This window comes from Dermacentor albipictus, chromosome 7 (assembly GCF_038994185.2).
Source record: "Dermacentor albipictus isolate Rhodes 1998 colony chromosome 7, USDA_Dalb.pri_finalv2, whole genome shotgun sequence".
Classification (NCBI taxonomy): domain Eukaryota; kingdom Metazoa; phylum Arthropoda; class Arachnida; order Ixodida; family Ixodidae; genus Dermacentor; species Dermacentor albipictus.
In genome coordinates, this window is record NC_091827.1 from 57,719,448 (window position 1) to 57,746,587 (window position 27,140).

The 27,140-nt window shown below is 46.3% G+C and overlaps 1 protein-coding gene across 1 annotated transcript in view; it reads left to right on the forward strand.

Moving 5' to 3' along the window:
* The first annotated feature begins 8,722 nt into the window (after positions 1-8,722).
* The window catches only part of LOC135912611 (uncharacterized), a 43,820-nt gene continuing 25,402 nt past the window's right edge, over positions 8,723-27,140 (forward strand). Inside the window, exon 1 of the mRNA XM_065445106.2 lies at positions 8,723-8,941. Within this exon, the coding sequence (XP_065301178.2) occupies positions 8,806-8,941 (136 nt within the window). The 5' untranslated portion in view covers positions 8,723-8,805. The remainder of the gene's footprint in view (positions 8,942-27,140) is intronic.

The window sequence follows — 27,140 nt, forward strand, 5'->3', positions numbered from 1 at the left end:
CTGGTGATATGAAGCACCCTTCTCACCACCTGTTGTTCTTTAACGTGCGCCTAAATAGAAGTAGGCGAATGATTTTTTTTTTCATTTCGTTCGCATCGAATTCCGCGACCTAGTTTGAACCCGTGAGCTCGAGTTAGCAGCGCAATGCCATATTCACTATGTAGCCACTGATTAGGCTACATCGCCGGGTTTCCTTTTTCTTCTTTCTTTTTGTTAAGCATTGACTGGAAAGAGAAATAGAGATAATTGAAAGAAGGCAGAGAGGTCGGCCTGAGCTAAGGCGCTCTAGCCTGCTACTCTGCACAGGGGGATGGGGAACGGGGACATGAAGGTGTTCTCCTTCTCATTGTGTTCATCTCCTTGCTTTGCCGTAGTGTCGCCGGTTTCATTGGCCCTATAATTCTTGGCTTCATGGCGCAGGTGACCTCTAGGGCCCACTGGCATGGCCGTGGGCCTAGGGGGCAGAAAAGGCCATTCCGTGTCTGTGTCAGCCGGAGGAGGTGAATGTTTGCCGCGTGCTCTCGTCGACCTTGAATTATTAGTAGATGCCATTACCGTCCTCGATGCACGCACAAGCAGAGGTGGTCGTGATACCTTTGCCACGCTAGGTAGTTCTCCTGAAATGGTTTTGTGATGCTTCTGTCGCTAGCGTTGGTCACTTTGCCGAACAGATTGAGCAGCCTCTTTACGTGAAGATTGGTCTCTCGCCATTTTTCGAAGAATACGAACCTCTTGTTTCATCTTCGGGCATTCCTTCGAAGTCGCTTCGTGAGAGCCAGTACAGTTGGGACACTTAAATGAGGACGCCTCACAGTCGGTGGTATCATGCTCTCCGCCGCAACGCGAGCAGGTGGCTTTGCTTCTACAAACAGCGCTCACGTGTCCTATCTTGTGACATTTCCGGCACCGAATAGGCCTCGGAATGAATGGTCGTACTCGGTGTATCACGTAGCCCACTCTGACCGACGCTGGTAATGTCAAAGAAGCAAATATCAACTTGATACATCGGGAGTGCCCCAAGCGGTGAATCTCAAGAATGCGCACCGATGACCTCAAAAGACTCTTGAGGTTCGCATGCTTGATTTCAAGCTCCACGTCGGAAATCGCTCCACTTGTCCCCTTCCCGTAAGTAATAAAGGAGCGGACGGGGATTGCACTTTACTGTGGAATGGTCTTTAACTTCTCAAGTATAGCGGAATTTTTCACATCAATTGTCAGGATGTTTTTGCTAGCGTTGATCCTGATCTCGTTGATTTGCCCAGGGGCCACACTTTCAAAATATTCGGTTAGAAACTGCCTGCTGAGGGAGTTCATGCTGTGTGACGTCGAGAGCGGCACGTACGAAACCATGAAGGATTCTTGCTCACTCTGGCGCGATGAAGTCGCCTCAGTCGACATACGGCGCATCTTCTTCATACGGCGGCCCATGACTACGGTGTACTCGCTGTCAGAGTCCATGGCTTCTGGCGTTTAGCTCTCCCAGGAATCGAGCTGGTCTGAGCTTCCAAAGGCACGTCGTCCAAAAATGAGCGATGAAGTAGACGACTGACCTTGTTCAGGTGGTCGTGGGAACATCTTCTTGCTCATCCTTGATGAAATGACTCTCACGAAAATGGCAAGAACGTAAAAAAAAATGCATAACAATGAGAGGCCCAGAGCACCAGTGAGCTCTGGGCACTTTTTTCTCTTCCTCCTTCGACTATATATCATGGACTGGAAAAAAATTCACACGGATTACGGGCCAAAGATTAGCATATGTAATGGCTACCTAAAACTGTTTTCGGCGCCCGAGGTCCGACCGGAATTAAAAAAACGATACCAATTACTCCGCATACTGTTACACAAGGAAGACGGAAACATGAATGGAATGTTGCACTGCAGTTTTTTTTTCTTTTTCTATAAGAATACGTCCCCTAAATCTGACTATAGGGCGCCGGACGGGGCAGATATTTAAGTAGTAACTTAGTGCGAAACAAACACGGAAACAAGAAAGGTGGACAAGGACAAGCATGTTTTAATTGTTTGAAGCGGGAAGCAGGAAGTTCACTTATGTTCTTCCGGCTGCGTTTCGCAAGACCTGCTAATGGAAAACTATATGCGCAAGAACACACGATAGATACGTGCTGCTTGAAGAACAAGAAAACATGTTTGTTCTCCAAAGGGAACCGTACAATAACATTGTAGATTGCAAGCTGACGCTGCGGCCGCAATCCACGCGCAACCACCGAGCGGCATTAATAAAATGAAATAAAGAATAGAAACAAACGCATCTATTTCTAAGGCGTAAATACGTGTCATATGCAATTATAAACACCGTTTGAGCGGTCTTAACGTATAGACCAGCGCGCGAAGTTGTAATAATTACTCTTCCGAGAAGTATCGCCAGCAGTTAAACAGGCCATGTTTAAACCAAATATTAAACATGGCAAGTTTCGGGAACCTTTATTCAGCGAACGCGACCCAAATGCGAAAACATACTTCGGGATCCCTGCGTCACGCTGACGTACCGGCGCTGGGGTTTCGGCGCGAAATTCAAATACTGATATTTGAACCTTCATTTTCTCATCTAATAATCAAACTATATATATTTTTTAAATGACTGCCTGCAGGGTTCTCAAACAGTGCTTCATTAGTCCAAAATGATTTATTGTTTCGCTTTAGTGTCCCTTTAAGGATTGCCGCCCGCAGGCCGGTAAATCCGAGGGCGTGTGCTTCCGCGCCAGCCTGCAGTTTCTGTGGGAGGCACGAGCTTACTCGACTATCCCCTTCTCGTGTGACCTGCACGTGCGGGGAGCACGAGCTTACTCGGCTATCCCCTTCTCGCCTGACCTGCACGTGCGCTAGCAACGGATCCTCCTCTTTCAGCAGGACTGCCAATTCGCGCTACCCAGCAGGTGGGCGAGCGGCGCCACTGCTCCTGACGGGTAGCGCCATCTGTGGCAGAAAAAGTCGAAACTGGGAATATCCACTGCGCATTTCTGCTGCGCCGCGCTGCAGCCGCTAGCCTTGGCCAGCTATTGGGAGAGAGCCTTGGCCAGCTCCGACCTCGAGGATCAGCAACGGCTGATTGCGAGGGCCCAGGACGCGGCCAGAGCTCAAGGCATTCTGGAATGAGGACGCCTCTCCCTAGCTGCATTTACCTAATAAAAATGTTTATTCTCTCTCTCTCTCGCTTTGCACGTGCAGCGCGTCACAATGTATCGCCTTCAGTGCGGCTTCAAAAAGATCGGCCAGCTATTTTAGGAAAGCCAACTTGTTAAAAGGAGAAAAGCTCATCAGTCACGTAAACTCTGTGGAGCAGACAATCAACGGCAACGATGCCCAGCTCAATGCAAAATGTATATCCCAAGTGAGCGACAGCATCGTGTACGACGTGTACGTCGAGGTGAGGGTCATTCTGTCATATGTTAAACATACTGATTGTCTACACACACTGCGAAATGAAGCCGCGCACTCTCGATGTTTTTCGTTGTCGAATATGAAGCGTATGCTTTAGTTGTTTTGATATGGCAGCCTTACAGTTGTTGTCGTCTGCTGTCGGGGTCGAACGTTTGCGGCGTGCGAAAAAAAATAATTGTACGGCCATGGCATCCCACTGAAAAGCCTGGGAAGATACAACACTTGTGCTTCGCCCGTTGGAGGATCACCCACTTACTTGGTGGCGAGGCAGCTGAAATTTAAGCACTGCGAAGCTAGTTGATCTGCTCACCTCGTTGATTTCGGCGGTCGCGTCATGCCTGCACTCGAGTATTGTGAAAGTATCGGCTTTACAGGCGCATAAAACCTGCTGCGCGAACGCAGTTCAGTGTGAGTGATGCAGAATTAAAGGCGTGATATGGTATCGTGCGCGTGATGCGCTCGGGTATTTAGCGCACTAGTGAACGCACACTCGAAACATTGAGCTGAATGTTTATATTAGTAAACGCAAGCATATTATGTTGCCTTTATTTTCGCTTTATAGGGCAGCCTGGAGTATTGTGGCAGTGGTGCAAACTTGGAGTTAGCTTTGGAAATGCGAACCATGCCATGTTGCTGAATATTTGTAGAGGCAAGTTTGGAAGGCAGCTGCATTTGAAAAGTAGTGGCAAATGACTTCACTGTCTCACCCTTATTTTCATTCTTTCATAGCTGCAGTGGTCGTGCCATGAAAAGAGGAATTCTTGCTTTCGAGAAAGAGATGCACCTGCAAAGCTGGTATTACGGCTCAGTGCAAGCACGCAGCTGCGGTGTGCATTTACGTCAACAATAAAGAAGTAAATTCATGCATCAGCCACAGAAATGGGGCAAGCCAAGCGGAAAGCCAAAGAGACGCCTAGAACAAGATGTCTCGGACCTTTTCCCAAATGAGTTAGAAAAACATTCATGCTGTAGAATGCACTGCTTCACTGAAGTAACCGTGCCAGTACTCAAGGTACGAGAATTAGGGGCTCGTTACGACACACCAGCCCACGACACAGCAGTACTTCGGACCGCGCTTTCGCTTCGGCGGGGCCGCTTTTGCCGTTGTGGAAAGTCAACTTCGCGCAAGAAGCCTTTTGACAACGTTCCCAGCTGGCGGCGCGACGCGCCAGTGCCCCTGCTCGACTGAATAGCGCGGGCGCGCACGTGCAGTGGCCGCCTGCAAACTGGTTGCGCCTGGCGGCGCGGGTGCCATCTATCCCTAGTTTTGCACTGCTCGCTCGCTGGGGCAGCAGTGGGCGCTGTCGTCGCGCGCCCAAACTTGAGCTTGGGTTCCCTATTACTAGCGCTTCTTGCGCAGTTCCTCAGCTAACCACCGTGGCGGTTAGCTGAGGAACTACGCAAGAAGTGAATATGGCGTTGTGCTGCTGAGCAGAACGTCACGGGTTCGCTGTTTTCGCATGTTGCCCCCATCGAAATGCCGCCGTAGTGGCCGGAATTCGATCCCGCGACCTCGTGCTTATCAGCCCAACACCATAGCCACTAGGCAACCGCGGCGGGCCTTTTCGATATTTCTTGACCGTGTTGCTTCTGGCTGCTTGCACAGATATTCATCGCTGTTTTTGCAATGGAGCGCCGAACGTGTTAGGAATATCAATGGCTTAAAGTTATTTACGTTTAGAAATTGTTGCCGGGTGTCCTTAAAGCCTGAAAAACAAGAAAGCAAAGCTGTGCTGGCAAATGGAACTGTGGAGCGAGGGGAAGGGGGTCAACATAAAAGGAAAATTCAAACGAGGTTTACAAGCACAAAAAATCTCGTAGAGGGTCGTTCATTACGCTTCTTGAGAGACCCCACATGCTTGACAGTTTATGATAAACAGCTTATCGAATGACGTCATCGCTGTTTTCTTCGACGCACACTGCCGTGCCATAGGTTATCGCTATAGTTTACAGCGTTATATTCAGGGTTCAGCGCTTTCGGGTTAAACAAACAAGCAAACAAACAAAGTAAATATAACGAAAATGATATGCTGATTTCCGCTGGAATTCGGTTTTAACCGAAAAAAAAAGGAACTTTGAGCAAGTTTACCAGAGTGCTGAGACATGCATCTGCAGGCAGCTGTGAACCTACACGCACTCCCATGCAAGGAAGCTGGCGAGGTCAATTTGAGGACACGCGTCACTTTGTCGGCGAACCAATTTTAATTTTCTCCCTTCTTTTCTGGGCCGTTTCGCCTGCCGCTACGGCGAAAACCATGAGACGGCATTCACAAGAACAGCTAGAATTGTTCGTTAGAGCTGGGCATATAGTGATGCTGGGCATGTTATTAACGAATGTATCCTCCCAATGGCAAAGAGCACTTCTGAGCGGAAAGATTTGTGAATTAGACCCCAGTAGGAAGGATGGGGAAGCAGCTACGCCGGTGGGACGAGGCGGACCTCCTGCCCGAGGAGATCTAACAATATTCGAGCTGCAGCCCCTGTTATCAATTAAACGGCCAAGTTGACTGACGCTCACACGAAGTCCTATCTAACTAGCGATTTATTTTTTCTCGAGCATTCGGTGAAGCTCCAAATCCGCATTATGTTACGAATAACGCCTCTTTCTATTTGCGCTGGAATAGCGATTGAATTCATTCAAAGGCACTAAGCGCTCTGCCAGTCAGCTTTGAGAAAACTTCGCGATTCTTTATCGACTGGAACCTCGCTGTATAGCGAAGTTGAAGAGGGAGCCGGAATTAATTCGTTATAACCGTTGCCTCGTTATATCGAATATTAGCCATTCACCGCAACATATGCCCAATGGGGTGCACAATTGTAAGCATGGAAATAAGAAGACGGACGGAACCGCTACACGGACGGACGGCGGAACCGCTACACGGCGACGCATGCGATGAAATTTGAATAAAACCGCAAAAGGAATCTTAGGCGTGTGTGACAGGTGACTTGGCACCTGCCACGACAGCCTCTAGGTAGCTGCCTCCTGTTCCATTGTGGTGCTCTTTCTCTTCCGCCTTGCACTTGGCTCGTCGCGGTCAGCAACACGTGTCACACAAACACAGCGCTCCGCTGCGCGATCGGGGAAGCAAGCGAACTTCGCCGCGCCGGCTTGGCTCGGCCGGCTCGTGGCCTCCGAAGATCGCGCGGGTGCGATGCAATCTCGGAGGCCACGCCCAGCTGCCAGCCCGCGCGGCGCGCCGGGGAGATTGCGCCGGGGAGATCTCGGAGGTGAAGCCTGCGCCGTAGAAGTGAATGCACTGATCTTTTGCACACCGCTGCGCGGTGACGCTGCTCGCGCAGCCAGAGACACGCAGGTCAGCGTTGAAGTGCGCTAATGAGCCGCTGCTTGTGCCGCCTGAGCGTGGCTGCGCGCGGTGGTGAGCAAGACCAGTGTTGCTCGATGGCGCATTCGATGCGGTGACGCGGGAGTTTTTAAGTGACGCGGTTAACGAGTGCTGAACCACGCGGAAAGCCATGTACTCGGCGCATACTGTCGGGTATTTTAGTTTCAGCGACGAATCTAATTCGTTATATCCATTTGTGGCACACTTTCGCTTCGTTAAAACGAGGTTTTAAATACCTGGATCTGTGTGGGGATTTCAAGAAGAATTGCATTTACTTCCGCATATCCATCATTTGGTTATGCCCCATAAAAGAATATATAAATTAAGGGGTTTTACGTGCCAAAACCACGATCTTATTATGAGGCACGCCTTAGTGAGGGACTTCGGAAGTTCTGACCACCTGGAGTTCTTTAACGTGCACCTAAATCGAAGCAAACGGTTTCGCTATAACGATGTTTCAATTATAGCTACAGTGCCGAAGTGCAGGATCTGCACTCATACAGCGCGTTTTACAGCGCAAAAAAAAAAGAAGTAGTGAGCAAGGAGTCAAACTCACAAAGCTTTTCGTTCGCAAGTCTGCTTGCCATTGGCTTATACTATGTGCAATCTCACCACTGGCTGCGACCTGCTCTTATCAATAATTTTAGCCTAAGAATACTTTTTTAAGAAATACGAGCGCAGACATTCACGAATAAGAAAGAAAGGGAAAGCCCACGCGATAAATGATCCGCTAAAAGAAGTTAGTGATAGTTCATCTGGGAAAAAAATATGTTCATTGAACCAGAATCCCAACTTTCTGGTGGAAATAAAAGGGAAAAAAATATAGAGGAAGGTAGAATAATTCGGGGGAAGTAAACACCTCAAATGCCGAAGGCTAGCTATGAAGCGCACGATTGACGAAGTAATATCCTAATCACCCATCGCAACGAGTGGCTGATACCAGTGAAAGCAAGTGCATAGTGTCATGCCAGCCACTGATACCAGCTAATGAAAGTCATTCGTTGCATAGTACGATTCCCGTGGCCGTAATCATCACCCTCATCGTCATCATATCTATCACCATGCGGTGGCCATAATTATGTAACGATTACTTTCAATTTTCATTATTACTGCCCGTCGTCATTCCATCGCAGGCGCCCGCACCTTCGTTATCGCCAGTCTCGGCAACTCACTGCGACAGGGGATCAAAAATGAATGTATAATTTAAGGAAAATAATCCTTACGTAACGAGACCCACGAATTGCACAACGTGCGACGGAGGCATTTACAAAAACAAGATTTTCGCAACGAACCCCCGTGAAGCAGGCCTACTAATATGCTCTTATAGCATGAGCGCACAAGTTCTCGGGCAATTACCGAACCATCCACGTGCTTGTCCGTATAAAATTACGGGCAGCGCGCGGTCAGTGTCGTAGCATGGCTCTTTCGCAAGCGCATACACTCTTCCCCCTTCCTTTTTCTTTCTTGTTCTCACCTTTCCTTTTGATCATCGTTAGGTTCGTTACGAACTATGCACTGCGGCCAATTGCGACGAGCAGCCTTCAGCGCACCGTTTATAAATACAAAATTACCTTTGGGTTGCGTTCGAAAGCGTTGCTACGCAAGGGCTTGTACAACTCGCCTGCGGAGCGCCGGCGCCAAGGACCAGCGAGTCAGGAAGAGGAAAGTGAAAGACGCGAAGAAAAAATGTAATAAAAGCACATGCACACAAATACACGCACACACAAAGACACACGCACACGCACGGACACACACACAGAGAACGAAAATATCGCAAGCCCACAACAGTTCCTTCAGACGGATCTGTTTTCGAAAGAACAAAGAAAGCAAACCAATGCTTTTCTTCTTTTTTGTTCCAGCTAAAGACCTTCACGCCCGTTCCCAGACACTTGATTGTCGCTAAATCCTTTCCTCTCTTCTTCTTCTTTTTTTTTTCTTTCTTTCGTTCTACGTCGCTCCCACCGAAGACGCGTCTGGCATTCACGTCAGCGCGTCCTTAGCGAGTAAAAGCGGCCTTTCTTTTCTTTTCGCAACTTTCGGTGGCGCGGCTAGCGACCACTGGATGCTCCCGTGGGCTCCCGACGCAGAGGACGCTCGAAGATTAGGCGCGTGGTGGACCCCCCCGTCTCCATTGGAAGACGCTGCCGTCATGAGTCGCTTACTACTCCTCGGTGTACTGCTGGGCGCTGCGATGTTCGGTGAGTGGCGCAGTAATGCACGGAACTGTATTCCTCCCCCTCCTTTTTTTTCCTCCCCCGCCCCCCCCCCCCCCCTTTTTTTTCTTGCTTCAAACGTGGCGCTAACATGGGTGAACGCACATGGTCGCTGTGTCGGTTATACGCCACACAGAGGAGGCCAAGTTTTGAACACTGCGTTGAATGCGAATGTCGGACTCGTAGGACAAGTGCGTATGTCTGTTGGTCTCGAACGTAGGTGGAATCCCACACTGTAGAAAACAAAAGAACTGAAAAAATAAAAATAATGAAAAAAACATTGAGAGTGTGATCACTACACTAAAACCATTTGAAAGGAGCTACAGAGATTCCTTGATTTCAGAAATTGATTATATATATATAACGCCACTATATAGCTTTCATTGATTACGAGAAAGCATTTGATTCTGTCGAAACCTCAGCAATCATGGAGGCATTACGGAATCAGGGTGTAGACGAGCCGTATGTAAAAATACTGAAAGATATCTATAGCGGCTCCACAGCCACCGTATTCCTCCACAAAGAAAGCAACAAAATCCCAATAAAGAAAGGCGTCAGGCAGGGAGATACGATCTCTCCAATGCTATTCACAGCGTGTTTACAGGAGGTATTCAGAGACCTGGATTGGGAAGAAATGGGGATAAAAGTTAATGGAGAATACCTTAGTAACTTGCAATGCATGCTCACTGACCTGGAGAGGCAAAGCAGAAGAGTGGGTCTAAAAATGAATCTGCAGAAAACTAAAGTAATGTTTAACAGTCTCGGAATAGAACAGCAGTTTACGATAGGTAGTGAGGCACTGGAAGTGGTAAGGGAATACATCTACTTAGGGCAGGTAGTGACAGCGGATCCGGGTCATGAGACTGAAATAATCAGAAGAATAAGAATGGGCTGGGGTGCGTTTGGCAGGCATTCTCAGATCATGAACAGCAGGTTGCCATTATCCCTCAAAAGAAAAGGTTATAACAGCTGTGTCTTACCAGTACTCACCTACGGGGCAGAAACGTGGAGGCTTACGAAAAGGATCTACTTAAATTGAGGACGACGCAGCGATCTATGGAAAGAAGAATGATGGATGTAACGTTAAGGGATAAGAAAAGAGCAGATTGGGTGAGGGAACAAGCGCGAGGTAATGACATCTTAGTTGAAATCAAGAAAAAGAAATGGGCATGGGCAGAACATGTAATGAGGAGGGAAGATAACCGATGGTCATTAAGGGTTACGGACTGGATTCCAAGGGAAGGGAAGCGTAGCAGAGGGCGGCAGAAAGTTAGGTGGGCGGATGAGATTAAGAAGTTTGCAGGGACGGCATGGCCGCAATTAGTGCATGACTGGGGTTGTTGGAGAAATATGGGAGAGGCCTTTGCTCTACAGTGGGCGTAACCAGGCTGATGATGATATATAACGCCACTGCATTTCTCCGCAAAGTTCGGGAATTTATATCTCGTAACTGGTGTCATCTTGAAAATTCCTTCCAAGTGGATCCGCCTTGTGAACTCCGCGGCTAGACGGCTAGAATTTGTAAATTGCAATATGGGCCATAATGTACTTAGTTAAAAACTTAATCAGTTATTTTTAATAATTACTCGATTTTGCATCTCATCTTTTAGAGCGCAGCTCTTTGGCGTCCGTTCCTGGGTTTCGCGTCGTCGTCGGCGTCGGCCTCGTAACCAGCTCCGCCCCCCTTCGCTGGAGTGGGAGACGAAGGACGCGAGCCGCGAATGGCGGAGACCAATGAGAGCGGCCCCTTCAGTGACGTGCGCGCGCGATGCTGGTGTCATGCGGACCCTCCTTACGGCTCGATGCGCACTCGTGTCTGGTCTCAGCCGATCCGCTCGTTTCGTACTATCGTCTGCTCGCGCCACAGCTCTCGCCCGCGCCTGTTTGGTTCTGTTGGGTCGGTCTCGTTCGCGCTTGTTTTGGTTGTTATTTCGACAACAAACGGTTACAAATATCCCTTGAGGCCGGCGCACCTTCCACAACTTAATGCGGTGAGTGTAAGACTCGTATCTCCGCGAATCCCATTCATGCAAGTGCGACGACTGATGCACGGCGGAGGCCAATATGGCATTAAGGGCCCAGTTGTGAACGTCTTTGTGAACGTCTTTGAGAATCAAGCATTGGTGTACCAAGTCGAACATATATCAGTCTATTTCTCCGACCACAAAGCTTCCTTCATGACTGTCAAGAACTGTTAGTGGAGTCTTTGTTAAAGGAATACGTGTGAAAAAAAAAAATTCTGTGATAGCGCATACATGTGTTGCTCGATTTCTTTGCCTCAATCTATCGAAAAGGTGAAACAGCTTATTTGCTGCGCTCAAATTTCGCATTAGGAAGTAACGTAATCGTCGGTAATTTTTTTTGTGTGTGTGTGCAAGTATTGTCCGCCGCTTCGAGTAGACCACCTCATGAACTAAAATTGCGATATCTGTCGCAGGTGACATTTAAAGATTTTTGAAAGTGTTCACTGGAACACCCTGTATATCTTCTTGCGCTTAAAGACAGAGTTTTTCTCGACTTTAAGAGAATTGGTCACTATAGGATAAATATTTTGTCACGAAATAATACTGTGCCTAAAATAAACTTTGTTCCTATTATTATCATTAGTTTTTTTTCCATCATCAGCGAACACAGTTGTGTCCAGCTTCACCATCAACGCAAGTGTCGGCAAACAAATCTAAATCTCATTTGAAGGGGCCTATTAGTTTCAATTTTGAAAAAAAGAAATAGAAAGATACAGCTGCTAACCGGGCCAATCGTGCAAGGTGCTCAGGACATTGCTATCTATCTATGTATACTGGTAGAGTTGATAACCAGATGTATCGCATAGTATTGAGTGTCGCTTGTCGCTTCATATACGTTAGTTTCAGAGTTATCTGTACGTGTGTGATATTTCGCAACCACATCTCAGCACTTGACACTTTCTTACTGCATAAAAGGGGCAGTCATGCGACTGCGAGTAATATATATTATGAGAGTGTGTATATGAGAGTAGTGTATATTACACTACTTCCATAAGGAAGAGAACATTGTAACAATATTTTCTGTATATTGACGAGAAAAGTCAAAACAAGATGACAGTGACACTACAGGAAGAAAAATAATCTGCAAACGGGTCAAAAGAAGAAGAAGAAGTAGTAGAAGAAGTAGAAGAAGAAGAAGAAGAAGAAGTTATGTCTACGATATTGCCCAATTTTTATGCGTTTATTACCAAAACGTCTTTACAGTGTGATAAACACTTGTAAAAATGACATTCAATTTCATCATTTCATCTCAATAGATAATTTATTGAAGGTAGAAACACAGGAGGAGAATCTATATTACAATTTTTGATAAGGAATAAATGGGAGGCTTTTTTGGGTCTTGTCAATGCGCCCAAGAAAAAAAATAATCAAGCAAAAGCGTCGTGCTATGAATTTACCAAAGAAAACAAGTACGTGTTAGTATGTTCTGTGCGCTAAGGTTACCCTAACTTTGTTAGCAGAGAAAATAGAAAAGGCAAGAAAAGCTCAATCACAAGATAGCAAATCTTCTAAGCAGAAACGTTGAATTAGTGGATGTTGCGGTATACTGATAATCGGAAAGTAGAAATGGCATCAACGGAAATTATGAACACTGCTACTTCGACAATGCAAAGTGCCACTAAATGTCACCATTGCCAGCTAAACTTGATGGCAAATTTAAATGTCACTTAGTTTTTCAGCATATACTTAGAAACCATACACTGCTGTAAAAAAAAAATGAAATTGACCGTAGCTGGTTTCTTTGAACATACGAATCGGGGGCGCACAGTCAGACACGTGGAAAAGCGAATCACACACCATCAATTTCCCGGGTATGATTCACGCTCCTTTTTGGCAATGATTTTCTACGCCCACTATTCCTAACCACTCTGACCGCAGTAATAGCCCGGATAACAGCAGCAAAAAAGCTTACAAGTATAAGCGGACATTGCAGGAATGATTTTTTTCAAAATATGCCATACACATGCTACGCGATAAGCCGGGCAGGTTAACATCTACAGGTTACCAGGAAAATTGTTATTTTTCTCTGACTCTTCGAAGAGAATAATGGCCGGAACTTTAGAACAAAGTGAAATGAGGTGCTCTCTTTAGGGAGGGTAATTAGACCGCGGGTATTCTTCAGATGGTACAAGGGGGTAATTATGGGGTGTGCGGATCCTTTTCCTTGTTTTTGTGTGTTTCGCAATATGTACTCTCAGTACATCAACAGTGTGCATGCGTTCGAACCTTATTTTATTCTATTCCTTTCTCAACCTCGCGCTCAATGGTGACGGTAGATCATCAACAATTTCTTTGTTTTATATTTTTTTCGCGTTAATCAGCGTTCTTTTACGAGTAATTTTCGTTTCTCGTAGCACCTCAGCTCACATAGAAGTGTGATGAAGTATGCAGGAAGCACCTCTTCACTTGATCACCTAGCTAAATATATCTTCAGAAAGAAACCGTGTTCAAGCCCGCCTGGCAATGGAACGGATTTTGAAAACTTAAACCACCAAAACCGTTAAAAACAGTTGCGGCAACAGGTACTTAAATTTTTACAAGTGTCGGCATACAATTCTAATTCTGGGTTTGTTATCTCTTAATGCTTCATCCAACTGTCAAGCCAATCAAGGAAAGTGAATACATCGTATGGATTTAGTGACTGAAAAACTGATCCGTAAAGGGAGTTTCCGCTCTCTGGGGCGTTATTTGCGGAATGGGCAGATCATTTTTGTCTTTCTTTTGTCACATGTCCAGAGTCAACCAATCCCTTATCGTACATTATCGTACGTAGAAACTTGAACTAAGTTGACCCGCCCGCTCAATGCAACTTATAAAATGTTCTCACTCAAATTCTGTCACAAAATGCATTGATGGTATGCTTAATTTTGTGCTGCTATTCGCAAGAACGATTTTTCGAGACAGTGTTAAGTTGAACACAAATGCATTTTTTTTTTCGACTTCAAGAGGGAGCTTTAGCTCATGCGCTCCTATATAAATACATGTAAAAGGCGAATTCGTTTTTCTCGGCAACCACTGCACAAAATTTCACGAGGTTTGTGACTGTTGAATCTAGGGACTGTTGGTTTCGAATTTTCGATTTAGGTCGTCAATTTTTTATTAAGTGGCAAAAATCGAAAATTTTCAAAAAACGAAACAAGTTTACAACTCTGTAACTCAGCAATTCTGTGAATCGCATATAATAGTACATGTAAAGCGAACAAAATTTTTATGTTACACATGAATGTGAAAAAAATCGGTAATATGGAAATACAGACTTTGCAGAAGCCTTGTACACAACGTAGCAAATTCACGTAAGATATAAAGTGACATACCGAATTTGTCCGCTTTCAACGATCTAATGGATGCCGCTTACAGAACCGCGATATCTGTTCTTGATGCAGAGCGATGAATTTGTGAACTTCGTGCTTCTATTTTTTCCAAGCTTTCAAATTTTAGAAAATCTTTTTAACAAAATAAAGGACCTAAATCTAAATACCGCTTCCAACAGTCACTAGAATTTAGCGTTATCTCTCAAATGCAATAAATTTCATTAAAATCGGCCTAGGGGTTATCTCAGCAAAACGTTCTTGTGTTTTGCATGCATTTGAATAGGCCGCGTCGGAGTTGGGACCGAGCTAAAGCTTCCTCTTAAGCGGCGTGCCTTAATATCGCTGTGCCGGCCTCACGATTCCAACTATCTGGACATACCTCGACCAGTCACCAGCATCAATTTCGCTCTTGCAGCATACGTACCCTAAGGTAATTATTCAAACCTGGGTTTTTCTTATTTCGGAGTACACGTATAGATAGTTTAGCGTTCGTGATGCGCTATACCCTGTGTGACATACTCGAATGGGGGCGAAATGAGGCTGTTCCTTTGTAACTCGCGAGCACTGCTGCACATTTTGTGGAAGACGAATGAGCTGTGCGACCATCTTTGATTGCGCCGTGAACGCTGTTGTGTGGGCGCGCCCGCTTAACGTGTTCTTCCTTTTAATGCAATTAGCATTCTTTGTCTACATCAGAATGTCAATCTGTCCATCGACTCCGGAAATTTGGACCATTTGGGGTTGTTTAACGAGCACTTACATCTATCTATCTATCTATCTATCTATCTATCTATCTATCTATCTATCTATCTATCTATCTATCTATCTATCTATCTATCTATCTATCTATCTATCTATCTATCTATCTATCTATCTATCTATCTATCTATCTATCTATCTATCTATCTATCTATCTATCTATCTATCTATCTATCTATCTATCTATCTTTCTATCTATCTTTCTATCTATCTATCTATCTATCTATCTATCTATCTATCTATCTATCTATCTATCTATCTATCTATCTATCTATCTATACAACGCCGGCTTAGTGACCGAAGTTTCGTAATTCCAGCTTCATCCTCTCACTCTCGTCATGACGTCGTCCTTCTACGACGATTCAGTGGCCCATGTTGCCTAATAGTTCGGGCCACTAGGGACGTGAGTGACTGAGTGAAAACATTGTACTGGAGGTCCGGCGAGGACGCGAAGTCGTCGCGCACCAGGCTAGCCCCACGTGGTGAGTGGCAGGTCTAGACCACTGGCCCGGTAGCGGGCACCTTCGCCAGGATTTGCTTGTCTAGAGTGGGGCTACGCAGAAGCGAGTCCTATCACTCGTCCTCGCTGAAATTGGGGCGTCTCGCCTCGCACTCCCAGAGCATGTGTGCTAGAGTGGAAGTAAGCCTGCAGGACGGGCAGGCGTTGTCGCGATTTACATCGACGTAATAACTGCAACAACTTCGTGCAATAACTTCATGCAATGACTTCATTTAGGACGGCCAGACACGGATATGTGCCGGTCTGTAACAGTCTAAGAGAAACGGATTGCGTCCTATTCAGCTTGGGGTGAGGGGGTGGAATGGCCCCGCATGTAGAAGAATTTCATAACCTTGTTGCGAGTAGCTTGCGGCCGCGATGCCGTCGTGTTCGTTGCGTCATTGTCATTCCAGCTCTGTCTTCTGACTCTCGTCATTCCCTTGTCTTCAAGCCATCGTCGTCATACAGTCGTTAAGCATTGGTTTTCATACCTTCATCGTGATGCCGTCGCAGCCCTTCCAGCGTCGTCACTCCAGCTTCACCATCCGATTCTCATCATGCCATCGTCATCACACCCATAGTCGTCACACAGTCTTCCTGATACAGTCATCGTCCCACCATCGTCCTCATACATTTGACGTCATCCCCATGTCCTTATACTGTTATCCTGCAACCATCTTCATCACGTCGTCGTCATACAGTCGCCCCCATGAATCTGTCGTGTTACTGTTGCTACCGTTGCTGCCGTGGTCCTGCATATGCATCGTCGTCGTTCCGGCTTCGTCGTCCGGTTGTCATCATACCGTCGACGTCACGCCATGGTCCGTCCTCCCGTTGTCCTGATGCCGTCTTAGTCATGAAGTCATCGTTACACCATCGTGATCATTTCGAAATCGCCATCTCATCGCCACGTTGTCGTTGTCATACCGTAGCCTTTGCCTTTCCATCGTCGTCGTTCTTTTTTTCCTGATTCCTTTGACGTCACTGCCTTCTGGTAATGCCGTCATGCTCGTGAGTGCCATAGCAAAGTGGCGCATATCGCACATAGCTGACGCAGCGTTACTATCAGAATTACCACTACAGATATTAAACAAACGTCACTTAAGCCGTACGGCGTGTCGCTAATTCGTTGAACGCTAATAGCATTTCTGTCTACGGTCATCGTAAGATTTGTTCTGCCGTAATTTTCCTTCTTGCTTTTCATTTTCGTGCGGTTAGCATTCATAGCCTACTTCACACACTTTTGGCGAGCTGCTATCTGCTATTTTCCCCCCGTTGTGCCATACTACGAGCACCACGTGGCTACCACGAAGCGACGGGAGCTCCCACTTCTCCGCGACGAATCAAGAATTCGACACGGGAGGCGACTTCAAGAAGCGCCCAGCCATCTGCGCGGCGAATCAAGAATTCGACGCGGATGACGTCATCACCCTGCTCCGCCTGTTTCCTGCCGACGAGAACTCGCCCAAACAGGTTCCTGCCGACGAGGGGTCGCCGAAGGGATTTCAGGGAGAACCGGTCCATTCTGAGAGGGGAGAGTCGCCTCCAGCCGCCCAGTCGGTCTGACGCGCTCTTACTGCTGGCTACGCTATCGTCAACTATCTGTAAATATTGTATAAAGTTTTTCGTTTCTTCTTCGTCTGCCGAAAGAGTCCGCCTTTCGTCCTCCACCCTGAAGTCACAACACCACTCAAATGTCTCTCTGGGTGGCTAAACCAAAAAGGAAATGACATGTCCGTCAGATGAAATAGAGAGCGCGCGACCTTGTAGCTGACAGGTTCTTGAAAGTTTAATGCCTAAAAAAGACGACGCGTACGCAGTAGCGCCGCATTCTTTTATTTTTTGAAGTCAAATACAAGGTCGATAAAAATGGGTCCCGAAGTTTTGGGGGAAAAGCTGTCCAGGACCAAATGTCACCGATATCAAGAGTAGTTATGGAAGCAGTGAATCGCGACTAGGTGAGGAGTGAACGGACGCACGGAAATTTTTTTTTTATTGAGATAAGCAACTGCGAGGTTGCCAGCCCGGGCTCAGGCCACCCGGGCATTATGTGCGGTGAGGCATAGCCTTTCCACCGCTGCGCGGGCTCGCTTGACTGCCCATAGTTGGTCATGTAGTCAGAGATCTTAGCCATCGCTCCTCGAGAAGGTCCGGTTTTATGTTGTCCTCTACATATATGGCTCTGATCTCTGTGCATTGCCACGCGTGCCATGTCTGTGTGTTCGTGCTTGCAGAGCTTGCAGCTCGCTCCTGGGTATTGTGTGGAATTTACTCCGTTTAAGTGTGCTGGCTTTCGGAAGGTTCTGGTTTGCAACCTTCTCCAATCTGTTTCCTTAGACCTCTTGAGTTGTTTGTGCGGTTGTGGGTACGCTTCTCTTCGTTTCGTATAGTCTGCCAGTATGTCTTGGTACGTGACCAGTCTGTCCCTTGTGTCTTGTATTGCTACTTCGTTGTCGCCGCCTCCTCCGTGTTCTCCATCGCCTCCGCCGCAGTCCTCCCCACTTCCCCGGGGGTTGCGGGGTGTTGGGCCGTCTCTGTCCGAGCCGCGATGGGTAAGTTCTCGCGCGGCTCGGTGGGCCATCTCGTTGAGGCTTGGAGGGGTGCTCGGGCATTCTGTGGTTACTTCTCCCATATGTGCCGGGATCCATTTGAGGTATTCGGGTGTGATTTTGCCATTCTTGAAGGAGAACAAACGTTGAGAAAGAAAGACCGTTTTTTTTTTCACTTAGAACGAGACTGTTTGATTTCATTCAGGTAAAACGAAATTCCTAATCAATATTATGTAAGTGTATATGGCGAGGAAAGAAAAGGCAACTCTCTTTTACTTAATCATTTACGACAAATACCTCTTTTTCAGCGCCTGTTATACATAGGGGCGTTTACTCCGCTGTCAATTGTGGCACGATTAGGCTGCTGACGTGGGCAGATTGGCGCACCCTTAAAGTTCACCTGCTAGCATACAACTCCTTACACGTTGGGCTGTTTGGCTTGTCAAAAATAACCCTCTGCATGGGCGCGATTGCGACACCCGTACGGCTGACCTTTTTCTGCATCGGTTTCCGTGCTAAAAGCTCAAAACGCCCATCGACTCGAACTGCGGGGCATTTGATAATGCAACTCTAAGGCAGGCAAAAAAAAAAACATAATAGAAAAAATCCACGCTTTTGCCAACAAAAATGACGTCACGTTTGTTTGTTTTTTAATGGATATGGCGCCACATTATTTTTTCTTCTGCCGGAGGTGCTCAATCGTCACACAGATGGCGCTAAGACCCGTGAACTGCCTATTAACCGGCATGTTTTGAACGTATGGGCTTCTATAGAAGCTTCGCCACCAGGTACGTTTACCATGTCGTGTATGCCAAACGCCAACTCTGTAGTCCTAGCGGGACAAGACCGGCTGACGTTTCGTGGAGGCTTCCTTGTGGCGCCCGAAGGTAGTGACTCTGTGGTACGTTGTGGCGCTGCAGGCGCGTAGGTGTGTCATTGCGATTAGCATTCTCAGCACGTATCTGCACGTAGCATTCTCAGCAAAGTATCTTCAGCCATACGGTGTGTCGTCACATTGCTTGAATGCTAATCGGATTAACGTGTGACATTCGTCGTGGAACAGCTTCTGCCGCAGCTCGCTCATGTAAACTCATACCAAACGAACACTGACGCAGGTAAGTTTTCACAGCACTCGCGCCGTCACGTCACGTCTCGTTGAGAGGGCGCAAATGCCTTCAAATACCGTATACACACACACACGAGCCACAGTGGAAGTGGAAGTATGCCCCATTCTAGTACACCATATGCATAGTGTAAATGTGAGCCAGTGTTTTTTTTTTAATTAAGAGGACATGCTCTCCATGACTTGTTCCCACCACTTACGTCTTGCGTCACAATACGTTGACAATTATGCACTAACTAGCCTAACATCTTCCTTTGCTCGAGTTTATTCCTGCGGAATTCGGTAGGAATTGACATATGAGTTTATATTAGCTATAGTAAAACTTTTTGTCAGTTTCTTGTTAGGCCACAGGGAATAGCATTGGGTATACATCTTTAAGTATTTTAAGTATTTATTCGGTCCACCGTCAATTAGGACTGTTTGCCCATAAAGCTTTCTGGCCTTGTAAATAGCAGCGAGTTCATGCATATAAGTTTTTGTTGAAATTTGTTTACGATTTGCACCTAAAAGCTATCTGAACCAAAACTGAGCTCGTGTATAACATGCTCAGTCACAGTGTCTCCGCACGACGACGACGATGATGACGATGATGAGAATGATGATGATCCACATTTATGGCACGTGCCCACAGAAGGGGAATAGGCCAAAAATGGATGACAAATACATCTAGAGACACAACATACCATGGATTTGTCACGAGAAGATAAATCTTGAATAAGACGCTCAATACAAACGCAACTCTCTGCTATAGCCATAAACAATGTCACAAGTCACATGAGGGCTGAGAATTATGCAAATGTGTTAATTTAAGAGGTGCGCTACCAGTTTAGACGAGATGCAGGAGAAGTTGCTCCGTATCTGTGTTCTTAATTCGTGTTCGTTCCTGCTCCGTAAGAACGCTGCCGACACAATAATAACCAATGCGTATACTTGCAACAAATATTTCAGTTCTCTTAATCATGCAGCTCATCACCTATAAGAGCTTAATTTCCTGAACAGTTAACTTTTTGCAGTCATGTAGACTGACTTGAAATGACCTATAAATATCCATGCAACAGGTTCCAATTATTTTTCTGCAAAGATTACACCTTATTTCCAGAAAGAAGTATATAAATTTATAGACTTTAAGAACAGTAGGTCTTAATTCGTGACTGTAGGGCATAAACTACAAAGCTGCACAGGAACTTGCGGGCGCGTTCCATTAAAGTTATTCAGCAGTCCACCCTCCATGTTTCCTCCGCCATGGATAACTTGTTTGATGTTTTTGTTGGAGTGTCAAACGATCATATACCACTGTACGTAGCTCTGCAAACGCTTTATAACTGAAAGGGTGCTAACGGAATACTGACACGGCAGTTAAACAATAGTTTATGTATACGCTCTAAACCCTGCGAAAAAATATTGGCAAGTAGCTTGCTAAATGATTTACTATAAAACTTGTTGCTGCGAACCAGGAGCCGAACTCACAAAGCTTTTCCTTCGTAAGTGCTCAGTACTATTGTGCGCTCTCGCCAATGGTATGTCCCTCATGGGAGACCTGAGCCCGGGTCGCCAAATTTGCCGGATTCAGAATAAAGTTGTTTCCATCCATCCATGTCCGAAATCAGGATTGGATAGAATGTTCTCTTAAGAACGATAGCAGCGTGATAGTTTTTTTCTCTCTCTGTGTGTGTGCGAATATGGACCGAGTTTCGGTTTCGTAGCGCAGGCGGTGCATGCATGCGTCATGGCATCGTGACAAGTGAGGGCAGCCAGAAAAAGGCGGGCCGCTGCGTTCCTGCGCGTATTTATTTCGGCAACGTCATTGCACACACTTAGCCTTATTGTTAAACGACGTCGGCAAACTTTCTCTGCGTCATGGCGCCGCGACAATGGCAATGAGTCGAGTTCCCCAGTTTCTCGGCCAACTTTAGCATCGCAACTACGGCGTCTCGTAAGTGTTTCCCGGCCTTCACGCTCGCTAAATGACCTCTCATCTGTTTACGGGGAAAACATGCAGAAGGCGGGAGATGGAACATCGAGGCGAGGATCAAAACGAGGTAAAAGCGGGGGCCAACGTTTCGACAAGTGGATTTGTCTTTTTCAAGACGACATAGGTTTTCCTCGGCACAGTACATATATATATATATATATATATATATATATATATATATATATATATATATATATATATATATATATATATATATATATATATATATATATATTTAAACGAGAAGAAAGGGGGTTAACCGAGGGGCCCGATTTTTATTAGTCATATCATGAGAAGCCTTGGTCTAGGAGTGGTGGCGCTGGCAAACATTCCCAGGGTTCTACTAGTACACATAAATACCCAAGAAAGTGGATGGGGAAACGCCGCCGCGGTAGCTCAGTTGGTAGAGCATCGCACGCGAGATGCGAAGGTTCGGCTCCCACCTGCGGCAAGCTGTTTTTACATCCACTATTTCAACTAATTTATCGTTCCTTCATTTAATTTATTCAGCACAAGTAATTTCCCCTATGTTATCCTTGGTGGCAGTGTTTGTTGGCTTCTCATGATATGACTACATATATATATATATAGGTAGGGTAGGGTAGGGTAGGGCACTTTGAAACACGAGAGGGGGTAAGGCGCGTGGGTGCGGCAACGACCGAAGGCGTGTTAACGGTGAGGGTGTAGAATTGAGAATAAAGGGGCGTTGTGAATGGGGCCGGAGACGTGGCCATGTGTCAGCCGGCGCGTCAAGCACCCCTCTATTACCTGCTTCGCTGGGCGTCGTTGGATATCGTGTCTCTGAAGGCGATAATAAAAGGAGCGGCAAAAAACGGTGCTCGTGAAGAAAAAAATTACTGAGATGGAATAAATATATAAATAAAGGGGAAAAAAGAAAAGACAGCGAAGAAAAAGAAATCACTAAGTGTGTTGCCTATATAGCTTGAAATTTGGTAAAGCCAATAGATTCTAAAGCTCCCTTTGAAACGTTTATGCCTATTTGTTGCAAAGTCTTGAACTTATGGATAAGGTATGATTCTCTGCATTTTCTTTCTCGTTCAGAAATGAAATTTGACTGTAAGATGTTGAGTTTAAGTTCATCAAACATGAAATGCTCGGCGACGGCTTTGGGAATATTTTTAGCTGTGTCCGCGTAATTTTCGCTTAATCTGACGTTCACTGATTGTCCCGTTTCACCTATATATTTCTTGCAGAAGGAAAGTTCAAGCATATAAATCACATCCGCACTTATACAAGTATAGGTAGTTTTCACTTCGTGTGTATAACAATTTGCGGTGCTTTTAATTTTCATGTAATTGTGAGGGTTCCTGCAGGTTTTGCACCTGTGGCGACAACCCGCCTTTATTGCGGGGTAATATAGTTGGCTGACTTTTGCGTGAACAAACATGTTTTCAAAGTTTCTGTTGCGGCGATAGGTAACCCTTGGAACATCCGGGAACGCTTTTCTCAGACGCTCGTTACTTGATAATATGGGGTGGTATTTTCCTAGGATGTTGTTTATGTTTGCGAGCGCATTAGAATATTTTATTTTAAAGGCTGGCGATCTGTCAGACTCTGGTGTAACCTGTTTCTTAGGTAATTTCGGCTGTCTCTCCAATCTTGACGCGACATCATATGCTCTGTCGAGAGCAACTTGTGGACAGTGTCTTTCTGCTAGCGTTGTTTTAAGGCTATTTAGATGGTAGATATAATCGTTGTCTTCGCTGAAGATACTTCTTATTCGTTTCGCTTGTCCGACAAAAATTCCTTGCTTGCAGTGACGCGGGTGGTGACTGTTGTAGTCTAAATATTGCTGGCTATCCGTGGGCTTCCGGTAAAATGCTGTTCTCAGTTTTCCGTTTTCCATGTAGACTGTCGTGTCGACGAAGTTGATTTGACTAGGAGAGTGGTGAGGAGTGAACTTAATGCTCGGCTGAAAGCGATTGAAGTGGCTACATAAGTGGGTTAACGCACCTGTCTTTCTTTTTTTTTCGTTTTATATATATATTTATTCCATTTCAGTAACTTTTTTATGAGCACAGTCTTCTGCCGCTCCTTTTATTACCTCTTTCAGAGACATGACAGCCCGTGACCTCTATCGAAGCAGATAATCGAGGGGCGCTCTGTACACGGCCGTTGACATGCCGACTGACAAACGGCCGTGTCTGCGGCCTTGTGCACAGCGCCCCTTTATTCTCAATTGTACGCCATCGCCGCTAGCACACCTTCGGTCGTTGTCGCGCCCATCCGCCTTATACCCCCTCTCCTCTTTGGAATAATTTACTTATATATACTGTGCCGAGGAAAGCATATTGCTACGGCACAGCCGCCACAGTGTGGCTGCATTGAGGAGAAAGAAGACGACGTGTGTGCCGGCTTGATAGCGTCGCCATTTTGGCCTCCGTTAGCTTCCTTGTAAATAAATTGTTTTTTTTTATATGGGGTTTTACGTGCCAAAACCACTTTCTGATTATGCGGCACGCCGTAGTGGGGGACTCCGGAAATTTTGACCACCTGGGGTTCTTTAACGTGCACCTAAATCTAAGTACACGGGTGTTTTCGCATTTCGCCCCCATCGAAATGTGTAAATAAATTGTAAATAGCATTCAGCTTCAGCTACACGTAACATTAATTTGGTGGAGGTGCTGGGTATCGATCCCAGTACCTGTCGCCTTGAAAAATACAAGTCCACTTGTCGAAACGTAGGCTCTCGCTTTTACTTTGTTCTCGTTTTGCTCATCGTCTCATCTCTTTATGAGTGACTAGCATGTCTTTGCTTTATGAAACATCGGAAATGCGTGTCAATCCGCTTTAATTAGGCGTTGCGGGACAGTCAATAAATATATGACGATTTATTAGTCGCAAGGAGGCAGGTAATATGTGTTTGAGGAAAGTCGACATATATAATTTGGTCTTTTCGAGCGTCATTATTCGGAGGATCCCACCCAGCACTCTGTATTGTTATGATGCAACTGGCGGTCGAAGCAGAACTTGAAGCCCTCTTACGAGAATATTGCCTCCAGCATAACCTTCTCTTTCTGTAAATGTTTGTTCCACCAATAAAGGTTAGTGAACGAGCGTGTTTCCATGTGTACACAGACGCGTTGTCCTCGCATTGACTCGTTGGCATCGGAGTCGTGCGCACAACGCAAGGCCAGCCTTGTACGTCAAGTCACGTCGTCATTTTCTCGTGTGAGCGCCGGCGCCGACACAAATAATATTGCATTTTTCCTCCGCCAGTTTCGTTCTCTCTGCATGGGAATGTTCGCAGGGGAAGCGCTATACCGTCGCTCTATTTTAAGATGTTATAGGTCCAGCATGTTAATTTCCTTGTCTCTGCTTAGGTGGTTTATACCATCTCCCTCTTTCTCTCTCTCTCTCACGCACACACACGCACACAGTGTGCGTGGTTTCATTCGCCTACCGCCCTATGGGTGGCCAGGAGTGGAAAGTGGCAGGAGGGATGGCCGGGAGGCGGGGGGGAGCTTACTTGGTACCTGAATGGTTATAATGAACTATAATTACTTTAGGTTACATCAAGGATGTACTTCAGCAACGACAACAGTACATATGCATTCAATATAGTGGTACACTGTTATAAAGGGACGCAAAAGTTAATATATGTATGTATTTGAGCTGCATTAGCGAATTACACAACTAATGTCCCCTCCCCCCCCCCCCCCCCCCCAAAAAAAAGAAAACGCCATATATGCCACTGTTACCGTGGCGTGAGGTTTGGTATAAGCTAGAAGAGAAGCGAGAATAAAAAATGGGTGACGCCGCCGCACTGAAATTTTTGCGCGAACTACCCGTGACGTCATCGATTGTGACTGCGCGTTTGCTCAGACCTATAGTTAATTTCGTGGCGATAATCATTGTCTGCATTGTATTCTGAAAGACAGATGGACTGAATTTGACAAACCTCGGAGAACTTCTGTGGGCCACAGCGGCCCCGCATATACGATGAAAAAAAAAAAAGAAGGAAATGCTTTAAAATTCGTGCCGTCACGTTGAAGAACCAGTGCTCTGGTTTCGACGCGATGTTCAAGAAACGGAAATTTGACCTACATTTTCTGCTTCAGTAATTCGCAAGCGGTGACGCTCTGTTCAGCTAAACTGCGTGACCCTCTCGTTTCATTCTCTATGGCTTACTTCTCTTATCTGCTCACGTAAGGGAATTTTTTTTTTCATGGCACCATAACATTCCCTTACAAAGGTATCATCGAAAACGCAATAGGTCTTCTAAAAATTTTTAGTTAAGGCAAAAGAAACTCGATGATCTCCAAAATGTCAACAAGCGTCCTTGTAAAAAGATAAACACTCCCGGGCATATCGCGTATAGCATAAGTTCTTTCCCGCCGAGGAACGTCCCTCAGCAGAAGAACGTTTCAGCACGTTATAGCTTGAACACGATCAATCACAAATTCAACGTCACCGCATACTTCGCTATTCGCTCTTTAATCCTGATATGATACGCCAAAACCCTAAGCAGAGAAGTTAAGCCTGTCCTTAAAACGCACGCAGCATGCATACATGCACACCCGTGACAGCCTGGAGGTTAATCGACGGTTGATCTGTGGCTATGGCCTTCTGCAGTTGGTCGCAGGTTCCATTGAGTCAGCTTGAAATTAGGGACTTGACCTTGCTGGTATTTTGTGACCCAGTTTAGGCGACGACAGCAAAGCGCAGGACGAGTTCACACCTGCTGTATCGGCCAATAACCGGAAACGAAGCACGCAGGTGGGTTCCCCGAAAAGGGGACGCGGGAGACACCCACACGTGCAGAGAAAACGGATTAGTGGCTTCGCCGTAGAAAAGGCACTAGATCTGCACCCTCGCTCGGAACAAGAGGGTAGGCGGCCCGAGCTGAAGGGGAGCGTTCGGGGAGACGGACGTGAAGTGGAAAGGTAGGGGCGCTTCCCAAATGTCCCGTCGACCTTCTCGGTCACGGAAATTGGGCAACGCGACACTGCCCAGCCGGTTTGATGTTTGGTATCCGCGTGCGCCTTCTGAGAATGCCCGTGAAAACGGCGGTAGCTTTAAAACCACTTAGCCGGCTACGACCGCTTGATGCTTTTGTGCGCGATCGCCATCGGGTCCCAATTATGGTGTTTGGATTTCAAGCGAACCGGCACGCAGCTGCACGGGAGACAGTTTTCTCAGTACTGGCAGGGCAGCCCGCTGTGCGGCAGATATGCAGTCAAGAAGCCGTGGTTTCATGGAAACATTCTCGGGGCAGCTTGCATGGCGGCCGCTTGCAGGTGAAAAGAGGAGGACATCGGGGGCCGATACTCGCAAGCCAACGTAGGGGAGAGGGAGGTGGCACACGTGTTTGAGAAATCCTATCCCCTGGCGTTTATCGAAATCCTCTCCTGGCGAAATCCTATCCCTTCACTCCTCCTCATTTCTCCTCTCTTTCACGCTCCCTCCTCGACCGTGGCGCCTCCTACACCGCTGGAGCGTATCAGACGACCTTTCGCAGAGTGAATGCACGCATGGCAAGGCGCAATGCGCTTTAAGCGTTCGCGTTGACTTTCTAGCTCCCAATAACTTCGTGCACAGCATAGAATTTCTATACGAACGATTATACAAATTCAGTGACGGCAGCTTTTTTTCCTGTTGTGCTAACTATTTTTTTCAATAGTATCTGGACGAGCGCTAAAGCTGTGCCATGACGACTCCGAACGTATAGCGTGCGCTACAATTAGGTACGCAAAATTTGTCAAGTGCGTTAAGCGAGACGTTGGGAATGGTTATAAATAACACATTACCTCCAGCAAGCCCTCGGTAGCCTAAATAATACGCGCCGTCCTTACCATGTCAATTCGCGGCGCGTATCAGCTATGACGTACAAATGCCGACACGGAGCACGAAAGATGCCTGTTCTGAAGGTTCGAAAGAGTACTCAAAGCTACAGTGCCACCAACATGCGTGCTTGCCAATCCTC